This window comes from Puntigrus tetrazona, chromosome 25 (assembly GCF_018831695.1).
Source record: "Puntigrus tetrazona isolate hp1 chromosome 25, ASM1883169v1, whole genome shotgun sequence".
Lineage (NCBI taxonomy): Eukaryota > Metazoa > Chordata > Actinopteri > Cypriniformes > Cyprinidae > Puntigrus > Puntigrus tetrazona.
The window spans coordinates 9,650,828-9,673,026 of record NC_056723.1 but is presented as its reverse complement, the minus strand read 5'-3'; the positions used below and the strand labels follow the sequence as shown (position 1 = coordinate 9,673,026).

General features: G+C 37.6%; 2 protein-coding genes across 5 annotated transcripts in view; both read left to right on the top strand.

Moving 5' to 3' along the window:
• edc3 (enhancer of mRNA decapping 3 homolog (S. cerevisiae)) overlaps positions 1–3,241 on the top strand; it is an 11,328-nt gene extending 8,087 nt beyond the window's left edge. For all 4 annotated transcript variants that reach the window (XM_043228345.1, XM_043228344.1, XM_043228347.1 and 1 more), the window contains exon 7: positions 241–3,241. In XM_043228345.1, the coding sequence (XP_043084280.1) occupies positions 241–575 (335 nt within the window). In that variant the 3' untranslated portion in view covers positions 576–3,241. The remainder of the gene's footprint in view (positions 1–240) is intronic.
• Positions 3,242–3,625: 384 nt separating this feature from the next.
• On the top strand, positions 3,626–21,918 carry csk (C-terminal Src kinase). Its single transcript, XM_043228354.1, has 13 exons — positions 3,626–4,161; positions 12,899–13,011; positions 13,135–13,248; positions 13,867–13,979; positions 15,814–16,033; positions 19,723–19,813; positions 19,942–20,007; positions 20,173–20,272; positions 20,361–20,451; positions 20,547–20,620; positions 20,731–20,921; positions 21,006–21,097; positions 21,715–21,918. The coding sequence occupies exons 2-13, from the start codon at positions 12,997–12,999 to the stop codon at positions 21,895–21,897; spliced, it is 1,350 nt and encodes a 449-aa protein (XP_043084289.1). The 5' UTR covers positions 3,626–4,161; positions 12,899–12,996; the 3' UTR covers positions 21,898–21,918.
• The last annotated feature ends 281 nt before the right edge of the window (positions 21,919–22,199 follow it).

The window sequence follows — 22,199 nt, the reverse complement described above, 5'->3', positions numbered from 1 at the left end:
TTAGCCATGTTTCTGTATTTCACATATCTTCCTAACACACCCACCAGAATGCTTTGTTTAGATGGGCTTCAAAAGTCTTGGAAACTTCCACTTTGAATTGCAAAAACATGTTGTACCCACCCACCCTCCTTACGTAATACCTACCAGAACACTTCTGAAAGCCAGTGGAGGTGTATGATGCACAAATGGCTTCCGTGTTTAAAAATTCAACTTGTACACATAATGTCATTTCACCCCCAGACTTGCCCGAAACGCCAGTCGACCTGGTCATAAACTGCCTGGATTCGCATGAAAACGGATTCTTGAGGGAGCAGCCCTGGTACAAGGCCGCCGCCGACTGGGCCAATCAGAACCGAGCCCCGGTCCTGAGCATCGACCCTCCAGTAAGTGGACAAGCACATGCTGTGGAAGCAAAATGGTCGCTTTCCCTGGGCCTCCCACTGCCTCTGTCCGAGGGTGCCGGCCGAGTCTACCTGTGTGACATCGGCATTCCCCGACAGGTGTTCCAGGAGGTGGGCATCAAATACCACTCCCCCTTCGGATGTAAATTTGTCATCCCGCTGCACTCCGAATAAGCCGCTGACTTCCACGGTCAAGGCTCACTGAACCTGCCTTAAATATTTTAGGAATGAACGTACCTCGGTTTGAATGTTGCAGCAGAACTGGAACTTCTCAGTCTGTATTTCTCAAGTTCTTCTGCGATGATTCCCATTAAAGGGAAGTGACGGAAACGATACCAGCTCTTGTGACAAACCTGATATGTTAAAAGCAGAACCAACATCAGTATACTCGCCATCTGATGCAGTCTAACAGTCTTACAATAATCTTTCAAACAGCCATTTTAATACACGGCTGATTTTTTTTTTTTTTTTTTTTTTTTTTTTTTTTTTTTTGTCTCGTGGGCGGGGGTGAGATAACTTTCATAACCCAGTTAAACAGCAACAGGCTTACATGTAATGCAACTCAGTTGGTCTTATGGCATTTTTGATTCTAATTTTGTCATCTAAAATGGAAGATTTAGCTTTTAGTTCGTAATCGCATAAGCTGACTTTAATTTTTCCAGTAGAAAATGTGCATTAGATGGGGTTTCGTCTTTTCTCCCATTTTGTTTTCCTTTTTTTGTGCCAGATTGATCAAAGTCAGTGCTGAGGCATTGAGATTATGGCAGTTTATTGCATGCAGAATTTCTTACAAAGCGTTACCTGCTTTGTTGACCAAGCCCAGTGTGCTGTAAATATGGCAGATTGACTGGGATCTTATCAGTGATAAAGTGCTGCACACTTGAATGGTAAGATAAGTGTACTAAAAAAAAACTAGTGATATTGGTTGCAACTGGACCCGTACTGACCGTTTTAAGCAGTCGTTGGCCAATACCACCGGTTTTCTCACGCTGAAATTCATTGCTGTGCTTTACCTCATTTTCATTAGTTTCAGTTCTCAGTGCTCAAAAATAAGCAGCTTATGAAATCCTGTTTTAAATGGGTTTCATATCGAGTCAGCATGGCTTGTTTGGTTAGATCAAACAAGGATCTTTTATTAAGAAAGATGCTCCATGTGTAATAAACCTGCTTGCTGAAATCGATTTGTGATTTTATTACAGGTTGTATTATTATGCGCACAAATCCATTACAAAGCAAAAAGTCAGTGTGTGCTGCACACTCGGTTCTTTTGGGTAATGAATGAGTTTTTCAAAAGCACTGATGAGGAAAGTTGAAATATTTGTTTGAATCTGCATATTGCCGTATGCCTTCGGTTACAATGAGAGGCACTTATGACTCGCAAAACCTCTATAAAAGATCCGTATGCAACAGTAATGAACTTCAAATTGTTTCAAAACAGACACCAGGAAATAATGTATTGCTGTCTTCAGACAGACATTTACTTTTTTACTAAATGTTTTTTTTTATTCAAGCTTATTTTGTGAATTTGCTTTACCTGAATTTGACTCTTCTGAATTTCTCCAAAAATTTAGATGATTTTTTTTTTCTCCCCCAAGTGTTTTATGTCTATTTTCTGTTCATATGCCACATTCTTGCTTTAAGCTTTTTTTTTTTTTTTTTTTTTACCTTTGGTTAAGCTATGTACAATCTAGGGGTGACCACATTAAAGTTGACTGCTCCAGATGTCAATATATATATATTTTTTTGGTCATAAGTGTTTAGATAAACTAGCAACAGACCTTACACATCCCCTTTTCTCAGTTATTGGGGAAATAATGAATGAAAATGTGAATTTTGGGCTTTTTTTTTTTTTTTTTTTTTTTTTTCTTTCCACTGTTGATGTTTTTGTCTGTAAGGTCATTGATGAAGCCTCTGGAGAGCCATTTGGCTCCTTGAAATTAGCTTTTGGGCTTAAAAACAAAGATTGAATGAGAGGCCGTTATTAAAACATTACTAAGTTAATGATGCTAATGAGATTGCACTGTCACCGAATAGCAAAGGTCCATCTTCTAGTGTATAAATACAGATAGAAAATTTATATCAAATAATACAGCAAATCCAGCACTAAAAGAGCTAAAAAAAAAATTTAAAAAAGGGTGCCAAAATCACTTGCTGGTTTTAATACTTGTTACTTGAGATATTACTGCTGTACAATTTTTTTTCCCCCATTTGGTTTGCAAAAAACGAACGAAACTAAACATATTGGTTATAGTTGATAACACAGAGCCCAGTCTTAATATTCAGTTGAATATTGTTTGATAACCAAGCACTGCATTCGCTCACATGTATGGTACAATGCAGTTTGATGTAAATCATTCCTCTGTAGGAGCTTGCTACAAAAATCTGACCAAACTCTTTTTGAGCAACTTAAAGAAAAAAACTAAAACTAAAAAGTAAAATGTGAAAGCGTTTTGTTATCTGGTGACATTCATTCGTGTGTCTCCCCCACGGTGAAGTCATCAAACATGCCTCTGAAGGTTGGAGGGGGGTTTTGTTCGGTATCAAAAGTTGAAAGCTACTCTTTGGTTTCTTTCCACAGGTTTCCATTCTTAGCCTTTTCCTTCACAAAAGCATGAGATAAGGGTTGTTAGCGTCGCGTCATTGGATCCTTTATCTCTGCACCTGTTGTATAAGGCAAAACACGATTCAGTGCTGATTTAGACAACAACATTGTTGCCATTAATTGTGAATTAGTGACATATCTGTCCGGCATAGTTCTGATATCACTGGAAATTTTACATGCTTAAACATTGTCAACTTTGAGGAGTAAGGATGGAATAAATAAAGAGAATGGAAACGTATTCGAGACTGTTGTTTTATTTGCATTTAATTCAATCTCTTTCAGTAAAAATGCTGTACGTTGTTTTATTTCGTGTGTGAATGTTTTATTGTTGCAGTTCCTTTTAGAGCGCGTGCCGTCGCTCCTGTCTCCAAATGCGAAATTACGAATCCTACTACGGAAAAGGCTGTTCATAAATATTAATCGGGTTGCTTGGTAACCTTCCTGGCGCGTCCATTGACGCAATCTCGTTAATATTAACGAGACGCCATTATAACATCAGTCAAAGGCCTGCGAATTACCAACGTACGGCATTCAGTAAACCACAGCTCGTCGCCTAATTAATACAGAAGACAAGCCTTCGCCATAGTAAAAGTAGCGCGCCGGTGAGACGCATGCGCGCTACGTACTGGGCTGTCTGAAGAAGTGCGTTTCCTTTTCAAGGGCCTGTGTGTGTGTGTGTGTGTGTATATGTATGTGCGTGTGCGCGCGCGCGCGAGTGTGTGTAAAAGACAGCTGTAGCCCATGGGTGTGCTGCGCTTCCGTAACGCTTAAAAAACCGCTCGCTTCGGGCGGCTTACCGTTGCGCGACGTCCCCCGGTCTGTGAAACTCTGCAACAGTTGTGTTTTTAAGCCGAGCCGTTTGTTTCCTCGCGCGCGTTGCGTTTTAAAAATCGAAGCCCGTTCGGTCGCCGCTGTCCTTAACGGTCTTCGGGGCTGCGTTTGTGCGCACGGGCGAGCCGATCATCTTTTGTCTGCATTGATGTTAGAGGAAGCTCTCCGGAAGATCTGTTTCGCTGAATGCGTGGATGACCGCTTGTATATCTTCTGTTGATACGATCTAGTGGGTTTGACCCACACATGGACTAAGCGGACAAGCCTGAAACATCTCAACTTTAAGGCGTTTGGACACCAAGGGCTGATCATCTACAGGACACATAGGTACTGTTATGTCTTGTGTATTATCGGGTCAACGTTATAGCTTGTTCCTAGCCACCCATTTGCCTCTTTCGTCCTTCTGCGCGACTAAGAAAGGGCGCATTGTGTTTTTGAATCTGAATGCGATGGTCTGCTTCCCAGCTGTCCAAATAAGAGCCACTTGAGGCTCCCGCATGAGACAAAACGTGTCTTTTTGGAGGTCCGACTTGATTTGCTAATCGTCTTAAAGCATGCATGCATGCAGGATGCGCTGTAAAATGCGTTGGATGGTGCATAATGGACCAGTCCCAGTTTGAGATGTATTGTCTCATTGCCAGTCCTGATTGGATCAGCAGTGGTGCTGTTCTCCGTCAGCATCATTCTGGGACTGTTATGTTGTCATGGTTTCTTGAGTGTTTAATAACAACATCTGAATGTGGGACCGGTCTGTAAATAACCGAAATGGAGATTCGGTGGGAGACATTTATTTTTTTGGATACCTGGGTGAAATCGTACGCTTATTTGCTGGTAAACACGCACAGCTCAGTCATAACCAAACCTAGAATGGTTACGTGATGTTTCAGGGACAAAAAAAAAAAAAATGTTGAAAGGGCAGTTATTCAAATCACAGTAGAAAGGCCTCAGTGTTTTTTTTTTCTATTTGCCTTCATTAATATTAATGAGATGGATTTAGAAAGGTTGAAATCCAAAGGTCACTTCCTCCTGCCGAAGTGCAGATTTTAAAGGACCGGTTCCCCAAATTGTTACTCTCATGATGCAGTCCTTCTCTTCGTTATTTATTTTTTAAAAAACGTTTTATTTAGCCTTTTAAAGATCACCCAGGCCGCTCTTGTTTTACAAATAATGAAAATGAATGTGTTGCATGTGACCAGTAACGTTTCATAAAAATAGTTAATATGTCCTGTGCACGATATTCCAGTGGTTGCAAGTAAAGCTTTAAAATGGCTTTAAAAATACTTTTATTCTATAAAAATCTTTTATTCTGTTGGCAGTTGCATGTCGGTTTTCCCAGGTTATTTTGTACTCTATTATATATCTAATTACTTGTGTAATAAATATGCTAATTCTAAAATCAAATGCCTAGGCTATATAAACATAAATTATAGACACATTTGAAAGCACACAACCAAAAGTATAAATGAATATACAAACTGAAATTAAAATGAAAAACCCATAACCTTATGTGGCTATAACACTGCTTTTTTTAATAATGTTGGTGTTTAATAGCTTCAGAGCATGGGAAGATTTTCATTGAATAATGAGGTGGATTTCGGCACGTTTTTACCGGTTGAAATATTTTCGACTGTGCATTTGCAATTTTGATTGGACCGTTAACCAAGCACCTATTCCGTGCATCTATGTATATTTCATGCCATATCTGCCTTAATTGATTAATTCCTCGTTGGTTCAAATTGTATAAACCATCCTTGTCATTGCACTTACGGCTGTTAAAAGCAGAGCCTCTTTTTTGAAGAGCATCAAAACAGCACTTCCTGTTCAGTTTCTTCAGTTCACACCTGCAAGAGCTGCTCAGTTCAGCTTCATTGCATTTTGAAGTGTCTGTAAGAATTAATTTCTTTTTGTATTTCTACTCCGCTCCGTCATTCGCAACGGGATTTCCCCCTGCTGCTGAACTGCTGTGCTTTTCAAGCGTTCTGTGGTGTGCTTGCTCAACGTGTGCGAGAACATTGTTTTTTTGCTCAATTTGCAGACAAGCTCTTTCCTTATTCTCATGTACTGTTCAGTTTAATAGCAGCACTTCCTTGCAGAGCCTGACACGCGATACACATACGCTCATTACTGCTTTGTTATTTTGCCGTACAAAGCACGGATACTGTCCAGCTGCTAAAATGGCCATGAATGTTATGTAATAGTCCAAGTCTTCTGGTAGAGGATCAGACCTAAATTGAAGTGGTTTTAGTTGCACGTTTGATTGTAGAGCTCTTGTCTTGTTTATGTTGGTCGTCTCTTTGCCTCCCTACCGTCACAGTGGCTCGTCGGTAGATGACAGAGCAGTGTAATTAAGCATCAAAGGGAGCTGGAGGAGCAGCTCTGCCCAGAGGGGAGAGCGTTTGCAGGGTCAGGCTGGTGTGAGACGCCCCCCGCCATGACACTGGCTGCTGTGGAGCTTAATAAAGCCTTTTGCCAACAGAACTGAAGGAAATAACTGGGAGTAATTATGAAGGCTAATGCTCAATGTCACCCTCATTTACCGGGTTGATCCATCTATCTTTGTCTGTATATGTGTGTGCATGTACAAAATATAATATATATATATATATATATATATATATATATATATATATATATATATATATATATATATATATATATATATATATATATATAATTTTTTTGTATGTATAATTATAAAAATAATTACATTTGAATCGTGGGGCACCTGGGCCAATATTTTTTATTTTAAAATGTTTTTAAAAGGTCTTTTATGCATTTATTTGATCAAGTACAAAAACACCAAAACTGTGGGAATGTTGTATGTGAAAATTTTATTTCTTTTACTTTGACGACAAAGCTGATTTTCTGCAGCCCGGTTTTGTGCGCGTGTATGCAAATATGTATTTAAGGTGAGATGATAGCATGCTTATGTATGTTCATTTTAGTCTTGTCACCTTCTAAGGCAGAAAACATTTGTGTCGTCAGATGTGATGTGCTGAATATAGTCGGGGGGAGTGCTGAGCAGAATACCTCAGGTCACAATCTCTCAACCTGTTGAGTCTTGCCCCAGTGCACTAATAGTAAAGGTTTCACAAGAAATTCACATACCATAATGCTGCTTTTCACTTTCAGCTTCATCCTCTCATACGCATTCAGCAGCACAAGGCCAATAATTACCTCTACAAAAAGTACAATAGTGGTGCAGTAACTGTTTCAGATTGCATCAACGTGATTAACTTATTCATGTAGCTATAATTCTTTTCATGCCATTGACTGAATGCTACAGCATTACCGTGGTGCTGTATTCAAACTGGTACTTTCCATGAACTTTCTCATTGCTTTTTTGAATAACCTTCAAGTGCAGTAATGCATAAAAATGAATATATATATATATATATTCAAATTCAAATTCAAATTCAAATTTTATTTGTCACATACACATACATACATGGTAATGCATATGACATGCAGTGAAATGTTCTTTACAACCGTCCAGCATCAAAATATATATATATATATATATATATATATATATATATATATATATATATATATATATATACATTATACAAATGAATGCCTGATATTGAGCATTTCCCTCAGAAATGTTCATAGATCCACACCCTGACACATTAGCACTTCATAACTGATCTAAAAATAGAGAGCGTATCTCAGAGGCCCTCCTGAAACACACTGACTGTACTCATTAAATTAACATGCTGAAAGATGCCCCATTTGCGGCAGAAAGGGAGAATTGAAGAGCATCCAGCCACCAGGGTCGTACGCTGACCCATAGTAGTATTTTGTAAGTGTCCTAATAGGTCAGATGTTTTGTTAAGAGGATGTGAAGTAGATTGATTTAGGGGATGAAAGGCTGCGAGGCTGAAATCCGCTCTATCTCCGAGCACATCACGTCTCTGTTCTCTCTCATTGAAGCTGGCTTCCTGGTTCCTCGTGTGGCCTGAAGGCAACCGTCATGCCTCCCCTACTGAGTCTCACTGCTTCCCTCACACGTGCTTCACTTTGAACATGACAGCATAAATCACAGTCTGTGACGTTTTGTGCGACATTCATATGCATTTGGTTTCAGGACACTTATAAAGATGATCGGGACTCCCTCTGTCATGAAAAATGTGGAAATGTGGGTCTTGAAAATCATAGACATTAACTTTTTAAATGGATGCGATGTAGGAAATGAAAATTTGATCATTTAATCACTTATCCTCATTTTGTTCCCAACTTGTAGAAGCATAGTTTTTCACTTTTAGATGAAAAATATCCCGTTGACTGCCAAGTAACTTACACTGACAAAGTCCAGAAAAATATGAAAGACATCTTCAGAATAGTCCATCTTTCATCAGTGGTTCAGTCTGAATGTTATGAAGCGACGACAACGACTCTATTCAATGACTGGTCTATTCTGTGTCTCTCTGTAATCACTGTACTATTTTGGAGAGTATCCGCTAAACAAACTACGTATGTTGCTCTGTATCAGCCACGAAACACAGACGTGCTATTTATTTTTTTGTTGTTGTTCAAATCAAACCGCAAATATGTGTAAACAACGTATCAAGGCTGACATACGTAGTTTGCATCCTGTGGATATTCTTTAAAATAGTGCTACAGGAAAGACACAGAAGAGACAAATTATTGAATAAAGTTGTTATTTTTATGACAAATGAGGGCAGATTTTTCATATATAAAATAAGTATAATCTAATTAAATAAGTATATATACTTATCTGTTCTTAGCTGAAACCCGTTTATAGCCTCAAGTATTGGATGTGACAATAAGCTTTGCACTTGGCAATTATCTGTCATTCTTCTCAGCTCTTTACTTCTAACACACTCTGTAAGGTTGGATGCGGTCAGACACACATTTTGATTTGTTTGCACAAATTTACTTTTGGGATGGTGCTCTGCAGCTGATGAGCAGAGCTGGTTTCCTTCAAACATGATGCATGGAATTGAGGTTAATCAGACCAGAGAATCATGTTTCTCATGCTTTTATGATTTCAAGACATTAAGTTTTGCTACACGGCCATAAAACCCAGGTTGGTGGAGTGTTGCAGTGATGTTTGTCCTTCTGTAGGTATTTCCTGTCTCCACATATGATCATGACGTTGAGCATCTAGAGTGACCATCAGGTTCTTGGTCATCGCAGTAACCAAAACCCTTCTCCATCAGTTGCTGTGTTTGCCCAGGAGGCTAGGTCTAGGAAGAGTCCTGGTTGTTTCAAGCATCTTCCATTATAGATGATGGAGGCTACAAGACTCTGTGAACCTTAAATGAAGCAGACGTTTTTTTTGAAACTCTTCCCCAGATCTGTGGCTTGATGCAATCCTGAGCTATACAAGCAGGGTTTTTTTGTTATTTTTTATTTTTTTCCTCAAGGCTTGGTCTTTGCTCCGATATATATTATCAGCTGTTAGACTTTTTTATTAAGACAAGTGACTTTTTATAAATCATACCTATCAATCAAATCTGTCATGGGTTAGCTTCAATAACATTAAGTGTGCTAACTTTTACAAGCAGTATAAATTCTCCTGAGCTAAATTTCCAAAGTATGGTATTAATGGGCAACTTAAGCAAAGAATCATATGGTTTTTTTTAACTTTAATAAATTAGCACAAATGTTATTTGCTTTGTCTTTATGGTGTATGAAGTGTAGATTGATGCTTGTGCTTAAGTTACTCAACACCTTTACTAGATGCTAATGTTTGTATGTTAAATTTCATATAAAATTTAAGGATACTGGTGTTAAAACCAAAATCAAATCATTTGACCCAGCCATGATAGAACCGGGTTGGAGCGTCCAGTTCTGGCATACAAAGACACTTTTGTTGAAATCTGTGAATAAAAGGAAAGGCTTTGGTTCTACATCATACCCTCTGGAAACTTCCGCAGTCCCTGTCATCTTCAAGCCACCAGAGTTGCCTGGATTCAGTGCCAGTGAGCTGACCGCTGGCTTCCAGAAGTCTGCTGCGAGTTTTCAGATACTCAAGGAATGAAAAGTTCTCTTGTGCGAGGCGTAGCCCAGCCGATGCAGTCCTTAAACAATGATATCATTTGTAACAAGGGATTTGCCAAGGCACACCCCGAAATTGTTGCTGATCACAGAAAAGCCTCATTGATTTTGATTGGTGAATGCATTCCTCTTTGAATGTCAGCCTCTTGTTTTCTAAATGAGCCATTTTTGTGGTTGGATGTTGCTCAGATTTGGCAGTATCCTGCTTTTTTTGATGTGCCACACATTTTATTTGTCTGTGTGCACCATCTTTAGGTGTTTTCACATGATTGCATCATTCCTTTCCCTCTGTTTCGGTTGTTTAGGGTGAGCTTAAACTCAATAACACCATCTGGACGATTTCCACAGCTTAGTGTCAGCGTGACTGTCAAATTATTTAATGCATGTCGGAAATATCTGTTACTTCACATTGATTTTTTTTTTTTTCACAGGGCCTGTTTACAGGGTTAGCATAAGATTACGATTTATGTTTCTAGGTGGTCACTAGGGTGTTATGGGAAGATTCTTTGAAAATCAGTGTTTTTTTTTTTTTTTTCGGTTTCGGGTTCTGCATCAAAGTGTATTGCATGATGTTAGAGGGATTGTTGAAATCTCTACTGAAAGTATATGTGAAGAATGATTTTTGTGATGATGAGTTATAATGTATGCCTTGGCAAACAACACTAATAAAGTGTCTTTTTTAAGAGCAGGTAGTAGCACACAAGTGGATTATGAGAGCGTAATCTTAATAGCTCATTGCTTTACTTGGCAAGTGCAGTAAAGAGGCAGTTACTTAAATTGAAAAAGTTTCTTCCTGCTACTTTTGCAGACCACTTGTGGCATTATTTTCACAGTTCAGTTTTTAAAATCTTTTTTTGTTTGTTTTGAGGTTCGTTTGTTTATCTTGTTGAGTTTTATTTGGTTTTTAGTTTCTTATTTTGTGGTTTATTTTTAGTGTGTTTTTTTTATTTAGTTATTTGTTCAGTGGTTTCGTTTAGATTTTTTGTTCGGCTTTCATTTTTATTATGTTTTTAATTTTTGTCTTTTATTTTTTATCATTTTGTGTAGTTTTTGTTTTGTCTTTTCTTAAAGCTCAACATTACCTAACTTGCTCCATGTCTCATCAAAGGGTTCTTGGCCTAAAATAACGCTGATCTACTATGATACAAACAAAACGGTTTCATTCTGCCCTGAGAAATTAATGCTTTAGTTCCTTGTACCTGTGCTAAGGCATTTTGAAAAAAAAAAAAAAAAAAAAATGGCAAGTTACTACAACGACAATTGGTTTCCTGTCTTTAGATGATTCATGCTATTTCTATGTTTGGGGAGAATAAAATTAGGTAGTCCGGGCAGCAGGGGAAGACTGTGTTTTTAAAGGGAAGTGTGTTATATCCTCACTCTTAGGGCTTCTGTGGATTGCGCCGATGTTGGCGCCCCTTTTGCCGTCTGCTGCTCTAGCCAGCACCCTTCAGCCCATAGTGCTCATCACCCACCAACGCCTGCGTGCCAATACAGGAAGACTGTTTTAGTCTCAACAGCTCAAACAGGAAGTGACTTCATATTGTGGAGCTCGCTGCAGCTTACAAGCCAGAACGTCTTTGCATTGAACAGACGGGCATTTGGATTGGTTGACATATTAATGAGGGCAAGACGCTCCGTGTCATATCATATAGTTCACAGGCACACCGCATGCACCCCACTTTGTGTGAAAATAAGGGGGGAGGATTGAACCGATGTATTACACACAAAGAATTCTAGAAAACGTTGCAAATAACTGCAAAGGGTATCAAAACCGACGTGCACTGCTTTTAAAGCAGTGAGCCTTTTTACTTTCTTAATGACCATTCCTGATTCCTATTGTGCATGAATTAATGGCACAAATGAATACATTTGTATATTTGGTGAAATACATCACTTTACGGGAAAAAAGATTTGCGAATGCCATTTTGTGTTGACTTTTAAAGCTCTGTTTCTGTTCATAAACAGATAGTCTAACTTGTTAGATTTCCACCTACAAATAACTGCTCAGTTGCCGCTAGGTTTCTGTTATGTTGTTCACTTCTAATGTAGAGCAGAAATGTTTCAGGTAAATTTGGCTTCTGCTTCCAGGTGCAGTTTAATTCCCTAACTGCCTGCTAATTTATTCCCATGAGAGTATTACATTTGTTTTTATTTTTAAGTTCATTTTCATGTTCATTTCAGAACTCTCCACAAAACTTGTCAGAGTGGAAATAGAGCAATAATAACTTGCGTTGATTCACGTTGCTCATCACCACGAAAGTGAAAAGTTTTTTTTTTTTTTTTTACTTCTCATTTCTGCTTTCTGGTTGTTTCCATAGTAATATATTTTTATTTGTGGAACAGCACAGTTTTATTTAAACTCATATTAACATGAGGTGACCGAGTCGTACAGCCAGATCTTTAAGTAAACGGCACTAGATCTAATCTAGTAGATGCTCGGACCAGAACAATCAAACTGACATGTAAAATCTGACTACTTATCTGCAATCTATAGATTAGCATGAAAAAAGTAAAAAAAAAAAAAAAAACTCAAAACAAAGTGACCTAATTGGTGATTATGGCCTATATAGAGTTTCGGAGTATCTAAAAGCGGTCTGTTATTTGCCATATAGGTCCATCAGTATATTTAGCTTTACTTAGAGGCTTTTCCAAGTGTGAAGTGTTTGTTTTAAGGCTTGATGCCCTCTGCTCACACTGAATATTTAACAGGCTTTTTGCAAGCCTGCTTGCTGCTCAGCCCTTCTTCCTGTCTGAGGCATCGGAAAATCTACAGCCGCCACTTCCCCTTTGAAAGTGTGTGTGCTTCAATTGTATTTGCTGGTAAACAGTAGTTGCTGACATGCTTGGTTCGTCTAATTTTGAGTCATTGCTAAAGCATTTTCTTTATCTGTATTACTTGTAAATGCTTTTCAGGATTAGCACTGAAACGCATGTTAATCGTTTTTAAAGTTATTTAAGCGTTTGTTTTAAATAGTGTTGTTATTTTAATTTAAAGTGAGCATCCAATAATGACTTGGTTTTATTTTTTTATTCACAGATCTTTGGCCAGTTCTGGCTGCAGCTGTATGCCTCGGGCTCAGCTCTGATGTTACCAGCTGAAACGGGTCGACTGTGAGAGGACGATTTCCCTCAGCTATGTCTACCTTTGAGGTAACGCACACCTTGAAATGTTGCCATTTGGCTATAATGTGAATTATGACTTTATTTCATTTATACAGCATCCTGAGTTTGTACGTCAAGGGCTTTTTCTTATGTTCCCATTCCCCTCTCTAGACGATCTGGCCTCCTGGCACCGAGTGTGTAGCCAGGTACAACTTCCCTGGAACGGCTGACCAGGACTTGCCTATGTGCAAAGGAGATGTTCTTACTATAATTGGAGTAACAAAGGTAAATTTCTGAAAAGTTAGAACGACACGTTTTTAGATTGTTCAATGCTTTGAGTTCTCAGCTGACCAATGCTGACGTTTTTTTTAAACAAAAATACAATAATATTGTCACACATTAATGCAATTTTAAATGTGGTTGAATAAATTTGAGCATATATTAAAATGAAATTCTTTTAAAACGTTATTATTTTCCGGGTTGAGAACAGTTATGCTTCTTAATATTTTTATGGAAACGGTGATACTTTTTTTCAGGATTCCTTGATAACTAGAAAGTTCAAAAGAACATTTAACTATTAGAATTTTTACAAACACTTGTCGATATATTTCGTATGAATTATTAGTTTACTTTAGTCCATCCTCTCTTTGAATAAATAGGAACTAGTAACTGCCATGGTCCCAAAATGGCTTAGAGATATCATAATTGCGCCATAAAGAATGAAATTGAACTCCGTATTTGCTAAAATACAGTTTTACTGTATTGAAAATGCAGCATGAACATCCTGCTAACTATTTTGTTTTGTGGTTTATGTAATGATTTCTCATGTAGGTTTGGAATAATATGAGCTTAAATATAATAGCAACTATTCATTTTAAATCGTCTTCTGATGCTTCCTTCCAGGATCCAAACTGGTACAAAGCAAAAAACGCAGCAGGGCGAGAGGGTACCATACCGGCAAACTATGTTCAGAAGAGAGAAGGAGTGAAATCAGGCGGTAAACTGAGCCTTATGCCGTAAGTACACGGTTCAATTGCATGCATTTTTAATATATATATTTTTTCTGACCCTCATTTGAACCACGATAAGGGAGAGTGTTTGTGTACATTTCTTACATACAAACATAGGCGCGCTATATTTAGCGTGTATGACTGATATCATCACAGATCACCTACTGCCGTATATCTATAATAATACACAAATGTCTTCCTGCTTTCCGGTCCACCACAATAACCCAAGGACTCATTTGAATCGGCCAGCTGTTTAAAATAGAAGGAGAAATCAGAGAGTTATACAAATAGCAGCACTCAGGCCAGTGGAAAAAGTCCATCTCTCAGCATCTGATATGCAAAGGCCAGAGACATGCATCACGATTAGGGTTCGCTTGTGATATTCTTCAATTACTTGCTGCTTTTAGAAGGAACAATGGATGCAATGGGGCTGACGTTTTAGTTTTATTTAGCGTGGCAATGCAGCGTCAAGTGAATCCTTCAAACCTGATACATGGGATCTGGATGTCTGCTTTCAGCCACGTGTAATGGAAGGTTTCGTTTTAGACGTGTTTGGCTTTAGCAGATTGTGACGGTAGCAGTCATTTTTTTTTGTGCACAGCTTTGGTTTATTTTCGATGGTGTGTATGTATATGTGTGGGTAATTGGGAGATACAGATTGGATGTTTGGCATGCCAGAGAAGCCACAGAAGGGCCAGGCAAGGCCAGCGCTCCTTTTGGAAGCATGTAATTTAGCTTCCTTTTCTCAGACTTGTGCACAATATTATGTGTCTGAAACAGTGTTTCTTATTAAATGTTCCCGATAGCTGGTCCTAAATACATACTAAACAAAACAATACTATTTTATGTGACGCGTGTTTGTGTTTTTAAAATCTAGCACTATTACAGCAACACTATTTTGGTATTAACACAAGTTTGAGCTTTATACTGATTCATTAAAAGAACCAGCTCGTAAGAGTCATTGTGAATCAGACTACAAACAATATAATTATATATAATTAATATTATATCATATTAATTAACATTGATTATCATTTAGTTAATTCTGCTACTAAACAAAAAATACTATAGTTGCAATGTTAGGATTTGGGATTTTCCACAGAAAAATAGTATCTGTAACGGCTTCATCAAAGATAAATGTAAAACATTCAACCTGATTCAAATGGATAAGTTTCATGAGTCTGTTTGACTGATTCATCAAAAGAGTCATTTGTAAATCTGAATTCATACTGTATTGGATTGATTTCATACAATTAACAACTGAGGTAAACAAAACGGTAATATTTTCTGACAGATTTTAATGTTTATAATACCATTTATAACAGCATTGTTTGTTTTCAGCATGATTCAAAGTGTTAACTCACAAGTTCAGAAGTCATTTTCAAGTCTTTGTTCGCAGAGTCAATCATTTGGCCAATAAGAGTCATTTATTTTGTGAATTGGACTGCATTTATGTGTTTAGTATTTATCCAAAGCAAATCTTAAATTAAAAATAATTTCATACTGCAGTGAAAAAAAAAATACTGCACAATGTTTTTGTAACATTGAGCTTTTTACATAAAATGCCATGTAAGGAAAAACATTTATTTTGAATGTGATTAATCGTGATTAATCGTTTGACATTACTGAGTCTTTCTGACTGATTTTTTTATTTTTTTTGACTGATCATTTGTTAGAAATTGTGTGATGCTTCTAGATTTTTAATGCGCTTTACACTTTTATAAACTTCACCAACTGACTAAAAACCTATTCTTCATCAGACCACAGCAGCACAAAATATGCTTTGATTATGACTAAATGATGAACAGAGCAAACACGTCTTTTATCTGTGGTCACTCAGATGGTTCCATGGAAAGATCACACGCGAGCAGGCCGAGAGGCTGCTTTACCCCCCAGAGACAGGCCTCTTCCTCGTGCGCGAGAGCACCAACTACCCCGGAGACTACACCCTGTGTGTCAGCTGCGACGGCAAGGTGGAGCATTACCGCATCATCTACCACAACGGCAAACTGTCCATCGATGAGGAGGAGTACTTTGAAAACCTCATGCAGCTCATGGAGGTGAGGGTTACTGCTTATGACCTGCTTCACCCAAAAAAATGGAAATTCGGTCATCATTTACTCACCTCGAGTAGTTCCAAATCTGTATGAGTTTCTTTGTACAGCCGATTTTGAAAAAGGTTTATTAGCAGGCTTTTTTGGGTCACCGGTGACTCCCATAGTTTTTTTTCCCCCTGCTGTAGAAGTCAGTGGTGACCCAAAACAGCCTGGTTACAAACTTTTTCAAAATGTTCCTTTTTCACAGCTAACAGGTCTGTTTATGGTCTTATAGATGATTGGTAAAACACTCACATAGTCGACACAAGCTCACTCCAGAGTTAGCCCAGCATGTTGTGAAACCAACAGGCTTCTTCCTGTGAGTCCTCTCACCGCCTCCATCAACATTTTCAAATTGATCGCCACACACAGATACAAAAATAGCCCTAACAGGAAGTCAGTCCACATCAGACGCGCTGGCTACAGAGATGGGGCAAGCATTTAAGATAGACTCCAGGAAACAATTTTTTACACGCACACCTTGTGCTTTGAGGTCAAAGGTTCAATCCAGGCTCGCTGGAGGAAGTGACAGTGCTAAAAAAGGTGGTGTTTATGGAAAGTGTGTTTTGTGGGTGTAGTTCGGGAATTTTTTTTTTTTTTTAACACTAACTGACAGAAAGCCCTTTAGATGTTAATTTACCGTTATATTTACACTGTTCACAGCGTACACTTCAGAGGAAGCACAATTAAATGGTAATTCTCGATGATTGTATGTACTTGCATAATTGTTTTTGTTTTGTGTATAATTAGCTAAATATCGTATACTATAATTTTATACATGAACTTTTCTCTGGTACTTTTCAGTGACTTGAGGCTGGCATTTAGATCATTTGTATTAAAAGTACTTGATGAACATATACTATGTTTGAAGAGCATTATCACATTGTTGACAAAGATGGCTTTTAGAGGCTTTTGCATCTGAACTCTTCATACATATAATGTGTGGATTAGGCCTGTGTGTGTGTGTGTGTGTGGTTTTTTTTTTTTAAGCCTTTTGAATTATTAGGACATTGGCAGTGTACAAATTAAAATTGTAATACCTCTGTCATACCCATGTCATTAAACAAACTTGTGTCCCCATAAACCACAATTGCCAATCCCCCACCCACACATATATTACACATACATACACATATATATATATATATATATATATATATATATATATATATATATATATATATATATATATATATATATATATGCATGTGTGTAATTAATTTTGCTTTGTCATATTCTTACTGAAAACTATTTATTAATGTAATTATTTTATCCACATTATTTTAGCAGTCTGCTTTAGATTAGCAACAAAAACTTATTTAATTTTGTAAGCAATTATTTTTGCTATTGCATTTTGTTGTTTTCACATATCAACAGGGTTTAATACTTCACAGCACATACAGTGGCTGCCCTTTTGTATTTTGGGAAGCGGATCATCATAAGAGGCTCATCATATTTGGGGTCCTTGACCTGAGAAAGTTTAAAACCCCTTTTATAACATAATAAGCGGCTATTCAAATTTTCTTCAGCAAGCAAGCACCACTTAAATTTCATGTGCAAATCCACTTTGGCAGCCAACATACACGCTTCTCATTGGCTGCCAGAGTGTTGCTATGTGGTTGCTAAGGTGTTCTGAGTGGTTTTAGCGTGTTGCTGTGCAGATCATGGGGTGCTCTGGATGGCTGCTTACTGGCACAAAGAGGAAGAGCCCATTCTTCATATTGTGGGCATTGAACACCTTTTCTCACACAGGCCTCATCATCTAAGGTGACACTGAATGCTGTCGCCTGATGAGTACACCGCTAATGAAAAGAGAGGCTTAAAAAAACTGATTTACATAGATGTAGGATGTAAATGACTCATTTGTATACTTTTACATATCTTTTTTCTTTATTCCACTGTCCGTTGGCCTCATTAGAGACCGTCTGTGTGATTAACCGGTGATCCGCTCTCTCTTTAGTGTTCATGGTTCAGATCTAGTTATTTTTGATTGGGGTCCGGGTGACTTTAGTGGTCAGAGGCTCTACGGGTTCCTCAAGTCTCTCCTCACCCTTTCTATTACGGAATTCCACACATTCTTTAGTGTAATTTTGGCTACAGTCGCCCTCTCTTTCTTCCCACCCTTATAGCCTCGGCTCAACAGTTGTGCTCTTTCCAAAGAAGCGGACGAGTCGTAAACGGTCTACAATAAGCCTTTATGTTCACAGTGATTAAACTACCGCAGATAATATTCATCCCACAGCCCACTTAAAAAAATTAGTCAGAAAACCAGTGGAGAGATATTCAAAAAAGCTGCAAATTGATACTGACCGCTGTCGGCGGTAATGTCCCATTATGACACATTAAATGTGAACTTTCTCTTTTTGCGTTATTATTACTTGCATTCAGCGTTGAATCTATGAAAAGTGACCATTAAGATTTGTGTTTTAGATAAATGCGTATCACGTTTCCATAAATATTTTAAGCAACAAGCAGTGCATTATTATTATTTTTTTCAATATTGATACGACATGCTGCGTCAGCATCAAAAATCAGAATATTAGAATGATTTCTAAAGAATAACGTGATACTGATTCTGACAATCATGCTGCAGTGTTTACCTCATTATTGTGTTTACTATAATTTGGCCAAACAGATGGAGCCCTGTGACATAATTGATTAAAAACGTTAGAAAAAGCACACGACCCCTAACTTTGGAACATTACATAAAATGCATGACGGTATTGTCCTGTATAACGGTTAGTAAATGTACAAACTATTGTGTTACCGCGTCATTTATTTATTTTGTCAGGAATATGATCAATACGTTTTGAGGATAAGGATTACTGCAGTTTTTAATTGTAGTGCAGACATGCAAATGTGTTGTTATTTTGAGCGCGCGCGACAGCGGCGCAGTTCCTGGAACAGTTGATAACGAGGAAGCGACAAAGAGGAAACGAGCGCGGGTTCCAGATCATTTCAACAACCCAATCGATGCCGTTTCATTCATGCAACAGTATTATCTCGTCGCCTGGCCTCACGGTTATAGCGTCCAGACTTATAGAATCACAAACCCATTTTAGAATTGAAACGATAGATACGCAGTCGCCTGTGTGAGCTAGTTCTTCTGAGAGGAAGCGCAATCAACACGTACAGCAGCGACCTCTGCTGGCCATCACGGTTTACTGCGGTGCATGTGCTTCTTCATTAAGGGCTGGTTCATTTAATCAACCTCATGTCGTTCCAAATCCGTAAGACCATCGTTCAGCTCTGAACACAAAAACTGATATTTTGATCAAATCTGAGAGCTCTTTGATCCTCATTGACCGCAAGCAACTGCAATGTTCCTAGGTATAGAAATGTAGCAAGGACATCTGTAAAATTATCCACGTGACATCAGCTACTGAGATTACTTTTTGTGCACAAAGAAAATAATAACATAATTTATTCAACAGTTCTTCTTACCATCTTCCGCCTTTTGGAGAATACCCCCAGAACATAATCAGCGTTGATTACAGCATTTATTTGCATCTTGATTTAGTAAATAATTCAGTCAGAAATGTATTTAAATTTAATGTATCATGGTATTTGCATTTAATATTTTACCATTATACGTCCATGGTATATTGTGTATAAATTACCTGAATTTTTGTGTGTGTGTGTGTTTTTAACAGCACTACACTAATGATGCAGATGGACTTTGTACCAGACTTATCAAACCTAAACTCATGGAGGGACTGTATGCCCAGGATGAGTTCTCGAGAAGTAAGATACTTATTGACTATAAGTGCTCATGAATTTGTTGCTTTATAGAGAATTAAAATGCTGCGTGGCTGCAGGGTTTGTTTTATGAAAGAGATTTTAATAGGATAATTAATCTTTCTTTTCCACAGGTGGCTGGGCTCTGAATAGAAAAGAACTGAAGCTCATCCAAACTATTGGAAAGGGAGAGTTTGGAGGTACGTTTACTTATTTATTTTGTTGGGTTAGGAATAACATCTTGGTTACAAGTTGGTTTAGAGCCCAGATTTTGCATCGTTTAGCTTATAAAATTGAACACATATATTAATAGCATCATAAACGATAGTAATTCATAAGAAAAATGGTCTCTTTTCGGTTTTTAGATGTGATGGTGGGAGACTACAGAGGCAAGAAAGTAGCAGTGAAGTGCATCAAACATGATGCAACGGCACAGGCCTTCGTTGCAGAGGCTTCTGTCATGACGTACGTCCGCCCCAATTCACAGAGAATAAAAATAATAAGGCTTTTTATGTTTTTATATTGAAACGTGAATATTCATGTTGACTTGCAGGCAATTACGGCATAATAACTTGGTACAGCTGCTGGGGGTGATCGTGGAAGAGAAGGGCAGCCTTTTTATTGTCACTGAGTACATGGCCAAGGTCAGTAAATGACCCAATATCTGGACGTCTACATGGTCACTCGTGTCTTTAAACCATATAAACCATCATTTGAATATCTTGATTTCTCTTTTCAGGGTAGTCTAGTGGACTATCTGCGCTCCAGAGGACGTAGTGTTATCGGTGGAGATCGTTTGATCAATTTCTCAATGTGCGTTTCTTTTTTTATCACTTCTTTTCATATCGTATTTTTTTTAAAAAACCTTGATACTCATCCAGCTTTATTATCAACAAATACTTTTATCTTTCTTTATCTCGTAGGGATGTCTGTAAGGCGATGGAATATCTTGAGGCCAATAACTTTGTGCACAGAGATCTGGCAGCCCGTAATGTTTTAGTGTCAGAAGACAACATAGCGAAAGTCAGTGACTTCGGCCTCACTAAAGAAGCATCATCTACTCAAGATACAGCCAAACTGCCTGTGAAGTGGACTTCACCTGAGGCCTTAAGAGAAGGTAGCTTTCCTGCTATTATTTTAATATGTTTGAATACATTTTAAAAACATCATCTTATCTTATTTCTGCTTGTGTGTCTGAAACAGGCGTTTTCCACCAAGTCAGATGTATGGAGCTATGGCATCTTACTGTGGGAGATCTATTCCTTTGGTCGGGTACCTTATCCAAGAATTGTAAGTCACTTCAAAACTTCATTTTTTTATTATTGTTTCATTGTTTCTTTTCTTTTTTTTCATAAATACAATTATTTAAATTAAACATGCTTTTGTTTTATATATTTGTTTAAATTAAAACAAAAAAGTGTGTGTGTGTGTGTATATATATATATATATATATATATATATATATATATATATATATATATATATATATATTAGTATAATTAGTACATTTTAATTTAAATTCTGTTTTTAAATTTTATTAAAAAAATAATAATTATTGAAATGTACAATATTTTTATTATTATGTTTTATTAATAATTAAATTCACTTTAAATAATTACATGAATTTGGATGGTAATATAACACATGCAAGCCGTAAAAAAAGAAGAAACATGTCCAAAGAAAATATGGTAACAGTAAAATAGTATTTAAAATTATAATTATTGTTATATAAGAACAGTAATCTAATTTAACATTTTATTTTCAAATAATTGGGATATTATAATGAACGCATATTGTACATTTCCTACAATTTTAGTGTAAGGCAGTTTCTGCCAGTAGAGGACACTGTTGTCTACTTCAGCACATTTTTGCTAAGTCGCGGCGTCCTTCATCCTCTGTTCTTACAGCCTCTGAAGGAAGTTGTCCCGCGTGTAGAGAAGGGTTATAAGATGGATGCCCCAGACGGCTGCCCGGCGGTGGTGTACGACATCATGAAGCAGTGCTGGACTCTGGACCCTGTGGTGCGTCCCAGCTTCAGAGAACTGAGACAGAAACTTCAAGATATCATAACCAATGAGCTGTACCGATAAAGGACAAAAACTAGAGAAAAAAAACACTCCACGGGACCATTCTCATACAGTCTGACCAAAATCTACTCTTAACGCAGTGGACTTGAAAAACATTAGCAGAAATTTTCTTTTGCAAGTGCACTTTTCTTTTTTTCTTTTTTTTTTTTTTTTTTCTACTTTGCATCGCTTTCATGGCTTGATTTTCTTAATTTTAGGGAGGCTGGCCTTCTCTACAACAACTCACCTCTTTTTGATTTAGAAGATCTTCAGCCTCCTGATATGTCCTCATGCGCTCCCTTACTGTGGACGTTTGATTAGCATAT

What these genes read in the sequence shown, in the direction of transcription:
- csk (XM_043228354.1), top strand. An exon ending in GGTAAACTGAGCCTTATGCC is followed by an intron (nt 13,980 to 15,813) that starts GTAAGTACACGG and finishes GTGGTCACTCAG; the next exon opens with ATGGTTCCATGGAAAGATCA. An exon ending in CCAGGATGAGTTCTCGAGAA is followed by an intron (nt 19,814 to 19,941) that starts GTAAGATACTTA and finishes TCTTTTCCACAG; the next exon opens with GTGGCTGGGCTCTGAATAGA.